The sequence below is a fragment of the Malurus melanocephalus genome, unplaced genomic scaffold, assembly GCF_030028575.1.
Source record: "Malurus melanocephalus ecotype Western Australia unplaced genomic scaffold, MMel_1.1 scaffold_107, whole genome shotgun sequence".
Classification (NCBI taxonomy): Eukaryota; Metazoa; Chordata; class Aves; order Passeriformes; family Maluridae; genus Malurus; species Malurus melanocephalus.
Genome location: NW_026623339.1, coordinates 1,751,192 through 1,757,191, shown reverse-complemented (window position 1 = coordinate 1,757,191; position 6,000 = coordinate 1,751,192). Strand labels below are relative to the sequence as shown.

Sequence of the window (6,000 nt, the reverse complement as noted above, 5' to 3'; positions counted from 1 at the left end):
CTCCATAATCCCAATTTACCCATCCCACCTTCAGAGGTACAGATGCACCTCCAAAACCCCAGTTAACCCATCCCACCTCCATTCTGCCAATCCCCTGACCTTCCAGCTGCTCCCATGGCTCCCTGCCTGTGCCTGGGCTTGTGTAAACACCCATCACCTTTTACCTCCTGGGCACGTTKCACGAAGGTTCCTGATATTAATGTGCCCCTTCCGTGGGGGATGTAACAGCTTTTCCAAAGGCGCCAACAAGGCTGTTGGGAAGTCTGAATTGGTTGGTGCTGTGGGACAGCATTACGTTGGGAGAAGACAAATTACCAAGCCTGGATTTTTGCCAGGACATAGTAGGGTGAATGCCTGACTTTTTTTTTTTCCCCCAAACGTGCCATTGCATCTTTAATTACAAGGTTAAGACCTCTGTTTTATGACTCATCTGRAAAAACCAGCACCTCCACCATAATTGCCCGAGCATGTTGCCGGGGGGACTGGGGCTCATTAGTGACTCAGAGGAACCAGTGGCACCTAATGAAATGGCACTGCCTGCTGCAACACCCCAGCCTTGCCCTTTTCATGCCTGCTCCAAGCAGGCACCAAACCAGTCTCCAGTAAAGGTGTGATGCCAACCCAGGCAATGCTGCAGTTGGAAGGAATTTCTGGGGAAGAAACCAACCGATTCCCGATGGTTAGACAACATCAACCTGCAGAAATGGCTGTGTGCAGTGGAAGGAAAAGCATAGTGTCTCAGTGAGGGATGAACATGTTGCTTCAGGCTCCCTCAGAAGCCGTAACAGGAGTGAGAAATGGATAAACCATCCYGGTGGGAATGTGGGTTCCTTGGGTAATCCACCCGCCGAGGCGTATTTTGTTTGTTTCCCTGAAATACGTAAATGCAATCATTGCACAATAAGAGCCTCTTTAAAAACTTTCCTTTGATCATTACCATGCTAATCAGTCTGGATGAATCTTCTCCTTCCCTTCCAGGTGGAGGGAAACAATTGACTCGTGTAATGGGTGCCCCTTGGCCACAGTTCGGTGCCGTTTGTTCCTCCGGCCCATTGTTCTGGGATGAACTTTGGAACATTGTGTTTCTCCCTTGGACCAGACACTCGARTTGCCCTCTGGTTTATGTGCTGGCTCTTTTTTTTTCTATTTTTTTTTTTTTTAATGGCCATCAGGGTATCCCTTCAGGAACCTGTCTCCACTGGAAGGTCCGAGGGGTGACAAGTGACACTCCAAGGGCTGGGAGGTGCTGCCRTCAGTGGCGTGACTTTCATCYGTCATGTGCACAAAGRCTCCCGGGGGATTTGTGGGATGGATTTGTAGGGTGGATTGTGGTGCCTGAAAACGTGGCACACTGTCCRAGGGAATAAAGAGYCTGCAACCTGTACGCCAAAAGTTATGGGGCAGAGAAAGGGGMTTTGGGAAACAGTGTCATACCTCAAAGGAAAAGCAGGAAGCCTAATCTGGAGAACAATAAGGCAGGCAAAACCTCTTTCCTTGTTGGCCCAAATTCATCCCAGGCTTGCGTAGGTAATGTTTGATTAGCCTAATGAAGTGGGGAAAGACAGAGCAAACTTATTCCTCTTTCTGATTGCATTTTGGCTGGGAAGAAGTGTGTGAGGAGGCAGCATCGAGTACCAGATTTCCAAGTTGCTGTTYGGGTGACTTTTGCACGGGGCTTGAAATGAAGAGCTCTGTTACTCACTGTGAAATGGGCCCTGCACCTGTGCAGGGGAGCTGCCTGTGCCCACGCAGGCTGAGCTGTCACTTTTTGTCATCATTCAGAGCTGCCAGGCTGTGTTTGGGCACCAAGCTTTGATCACACCTGAGAGCAGGTGCTCCTGTGCTCTTCTATCACGCAAAGAAATGTTCAACACCCGCTTTGCCAGCAATGAATTGCAGAACTGGCTCCCTGTCGAGCCTCATGTTCCCTAATAAATGATGGGGAYGCATTCCTGCTGCTGTCAGGGCTGTGGATTCGCTCTTGCTCAGTGTAATTTCCCATTTGTGGCTTCCTCACCAGACCCTGCTGGTGCAGATGGTGTTGGCTGCAGGACCCCAGCTCAGGAAGYGGGCCAAGGGAGTCTGGAGTGTGCTGGGGGTTATCTTCAAGTGCCAGGCAGTGTTTTGGGGATATCCTAATGATTAGGAGCAGCAGAATGGGAAGTGAATTCCCATTTTCATCAAAATTGAGTTGTTTTTTTTCTAAACAACCTGGACTTCATTATGGGTTGTATTTTTTAATAAAAWCCTTTCAGATGTTGAGTTTGTATTATTGTTGACATACTTGTTCAGGTCTGGTAAATCCCCGAGATGATCAGACTCATCCTGATCTTTAGTCTCGCTCTTTTGTGGTCCCAGCCCAGGGTGTCTGAGACTTAACTCTTTTCAAGTACTGCCTGTGGCTGGAAAGGAAAGTTCTGGTAAATACTGTAACATCAATAAGCAAAAGGTTAAATTTACCACATTCAGGAAAACCTGATGCCTGCAGTATTTTGGGACTGGCTTTGTGCTGTAAAGTGAAGACAATTCAGCATCTTGATTCTCATGTTTCTTTTTTTTTCTGTTTTCTCCAGAGTCTCCACCTGCAGCGATGTCAAGAAATGGATACTTCTTTGAAGAGAGTGGCAAGTATTATTTGACTTTTTTGTGCACGCACCTTGTTGGAGGGAGAGCTGCACTACAGGGGTGGCTGAAAACTTGACATGGGTGATGCAGAATCCATTTAGCTGAAGTGTGATGTGAAAACAGTCTGGTGTGGTGGTTGTGTAACCTCGTACTGGGAGCAGGCTCCGTGTTTTTAAATCCTGTAGATGTCTCAGATAGGCAGGCAGTAAATAATCAACTCCACATTGTCATCAGTGACTGTTCTGGGTGGCTCCTTGTTTTTCTAGTTCTTTCATGATGTTTCCTGTCATCCAGCCTGGCAGGTGTATTTGCTTGTCTTTTTCTGGAGCRGGGATCATGTGGGTGGTGGATCCCTTTGGAGACATCCTGCCAAGGAGCATCAGGCAATTGTTGGATGGCTCTGGCAGACTCATCTTTTTTAGTGCAAAGATTTTTTTTTTTTCTTTGAAGCAAGATGAAATGGTGGCATTTGGAAGCTTGGATCATCTGCCTCAACCAAGGTGACTGAGATCTCAGAGATGTTTTACTGACAAAGGGATGTTGAAGTGCGGTGAAGTCCCAGCTTCTCTGCTGATTTTGGAGAAACAGAATCATAGAATAATTTTGGTTGGAAAAGACCTTAAAGATCGTGTAGTTCTAACCCCCTGCCATGTGTTTCCCCCAAAACAGCATGTGGGTAGGGTGTTAGGGAGAGATCTTCTGGAGAGTTCCAGCTTCTTCAGGAAGTAGTCCCTGAGGCTTCCTGCCCTTGGAAGGGCTGGGAATATTCAGKACTTCCAAATGGTGAGAGGAAAAGATGAAAATTCTGTGTTTATTTAGTCTCTTACATGCCTGTAGCTGTCACAAGGCTCATCTTTCTTGTCCCAGGGGCCAAGCCTTAGTTCACATCTGGAAGGGAAAGATCAATGTCTGCCAGATGTCAGGAGATCCATCAGCGCTGCTGACAGAACTGCCTTTGGCATTGGCTCTCATCTTCTTGTACAAAGAGCCAATTTTGGGGAGTCCAGGGATGAAACTGGAAGCAAAKCCTCTCATCTCTGGTCAGAGGTGTTTTCTGGAGTCTGGGTTTTGGTGCAGAAGGGCAGGAAATAATGTCTGATCTCAGGGACGTTTGTTGAGGGCATGTGGGACGTGAAGTCTGGGTAGCCCTGTTCCTTCTTTCCTTCTCACCTTGCTTGTTGGCTCCTGGGATGTAATCATTGCTTTCCTGAGGGCTGGGAATGTGAGAGGATGAGCCAGGCTGGGAGCTGGGGAGGTGACAGAGCCTCCAGCTTGTGGCTGAGAGCAGTGTAAGGGCTTGGGGAGAACCGCTGCTGGTTTGGGAGGAAGGACAGACCCCAAACCCAGCTGTCTGTCCTAGAATCCTGTGTCTCTACATGCCCCCTTCTTGACAAAAACAAACAAACAAAACCCCCCCCAAAAGCAGGTCTCTGAATGTTTTTACAGCACATGTTTGTAGTTGTGGCATCCTCTGTGAAAATCTCTGAGAGAGTTTCTCTTTTTGTCGACTCGGTGCCACGGCAATGGGCATTTCTGCCCCAAATTTATATTATTACTCATCTTTCTTCTCTACCTTAAGGAGACAGCACCTTGGAGCTGCCTTTGAGGGTTTCAGGAAGCTTTCCTGTTGTGTTTCTTTGCGGTCTGGGGAAGGAGGGGATGTTGCTCACGAGTTCCTCCTAGGGCTGCGTGCGGCACTGAGCGCCGCGTTGCTTGCGATGGGAAATCCAGTGAATTTCTTGGTTATTTCACGCTCAAAGCTGCTGTCACTTTTACTCCTCACTCCAAACTGACCTTTTGGAGGAGTTCAGCCTCTGTGGAGTGATGAGTCACCTGCTGCTGCCTGCTTGAACCTTGGAGCATCCCGCAGGATGCCGGTGTGAGATTCCCACCCCGCTGCTTTGGTGATTTCTCTGCGGGAGTTCCGCGATTCTCAAAGCCTTCACCCCAGAACGTCATCGGGGCTGGAGGAAACCACAGACAATGATGTTACCTTCTCACAGGGTTTCAAAACAGCTTSTTTTGAAACGGGGCTGCGAAATCASKGAGYGGCTTCRTGGCACCACTTGTTGGGATCTGCCAGGCAGGMGAGAGATRCTCTTGCCCCACCTCTGAAATGATAAAAATCCCAATCCCCTAATGCTGTGTTGGGAGAGGGCAAAAAAAAAACCCAATAAACCTCTTCCTTTAATGCTATTTTGTGGACACTTTTCCCCCTTTTCTCAGCAGAGCAACATCTTTTGATACTCTGGCTCTGCGCAGAGCTTTTTCCTTATCTCCTCCCGGGATCTTGCATATACATATGGTTTTCTGTATTCTTTGTAATTAGGATGTTTTTGTTTCTGAGCATATCTGAGGCTCTGCTCGGAGCCTGGGTCTGTCTTTTGCCAGCTAACTTTTCTTTACCCTTGCTGTGCTCTCAGCAGCAGCTGCAGCAATGTTAAAATTGAAAAGCTGCAACCTTGTTTTTAGTTTGAAGGGTTGTGGTGGGTGATTTTGGCCTCAGCACCAAAGGAAGAGCCTCTTGGATGTTTACAGCCATAAAAACTTCAAGTGTTTAGTAATTTGTAGCTCTGTTAATTACTGAGGATCTGGGGAAAGCCCTGGAAGGATTTTCTAGTGAATTAGTAAGGGACTGTTTGGGAAGTTCGGAGGGTTGTTGTGGCTCCAGCCTATTTGTAACTGGTTCATTAGGTAAAAATTGGGGAAGTTTATCAAGGGAAGACCGTATCTTCAGGTTTCCACTCTGTTTTCCCCGTTTCTGGAAGAACTTGACTGGAAACCACTTTTTTAGCATTTAGTGCCTTGCAGAAGGTAAAAACAATTTAGCTGGGAAAAAAAAATCCAGTTAGTAGTTTGTTCTGTACAGGCAATATTAAGAGAAAAAAAGAAGGAAATAAATTTGTGCCTGCCCAGTTGGAGATTTCTGATTGAGGGTGGTGGYAGCAGATTTGATGGCAGCTGTTAGCCACACTCTGTTTTCAACCCATGTGTATTGGCAATTTTAACAGTTGTCCTCTGCCACCTTCCTGATGAAAATGCATGCTTTTATTCCCTTTTCTGAGTCTGTGGAACAAGCCTCTTGCACAGGCAAACCTGGCAGGGCTTGGTGATAATTGGTGTCCCTCTCCCTGTGTGTTCAAGTCACTTAAACCTTCTGTAAGGTGTTTTGACAAATGAGTTTTCTTTCTGGTGGATTGGAGTGAGTAATGAGATGATGGTGTAGCCCCAAACCTGGGGATAATTGGAGTTCTGATGAAAAGCAGCTCAGCAATCAGAATAAACTCAGCAAGCCCCCCATTGTCTCCTGTGAGCATCCTGCATCCTCCTCGTGGAGGTGGAGGAACTTCTAGTGCTGAGCTCTAAAGTCCCTGG

General features: G+C 47.2%; 1 protein-coding gene across 4 annotated transcripts in view; it reads left to right on the top strand.

Annotated features, from left to right (window-relative positions):
- Positions 1–6,000, top strand: part of SLC4A11 (solute carrier family 4 member 11) — a 92,742-nt gene that overhangs the window by 16,058 nt on the left and 70,684 nt on the right. For all 4 annotated transcript variants that reach the window (XM_057369322.1, XM_057369321.1, XM_057369324.1 and 1 more), the window contains one exon: positions 2,574–2,624. In XM_057369322.1, the coding sequence (XP_057225305.1) occupies positions 2,574–2,624 (51 nt within the window). The remainder of the gene's footprint in view (positions 1–2,573; positions 2,625–6,000) is intronic.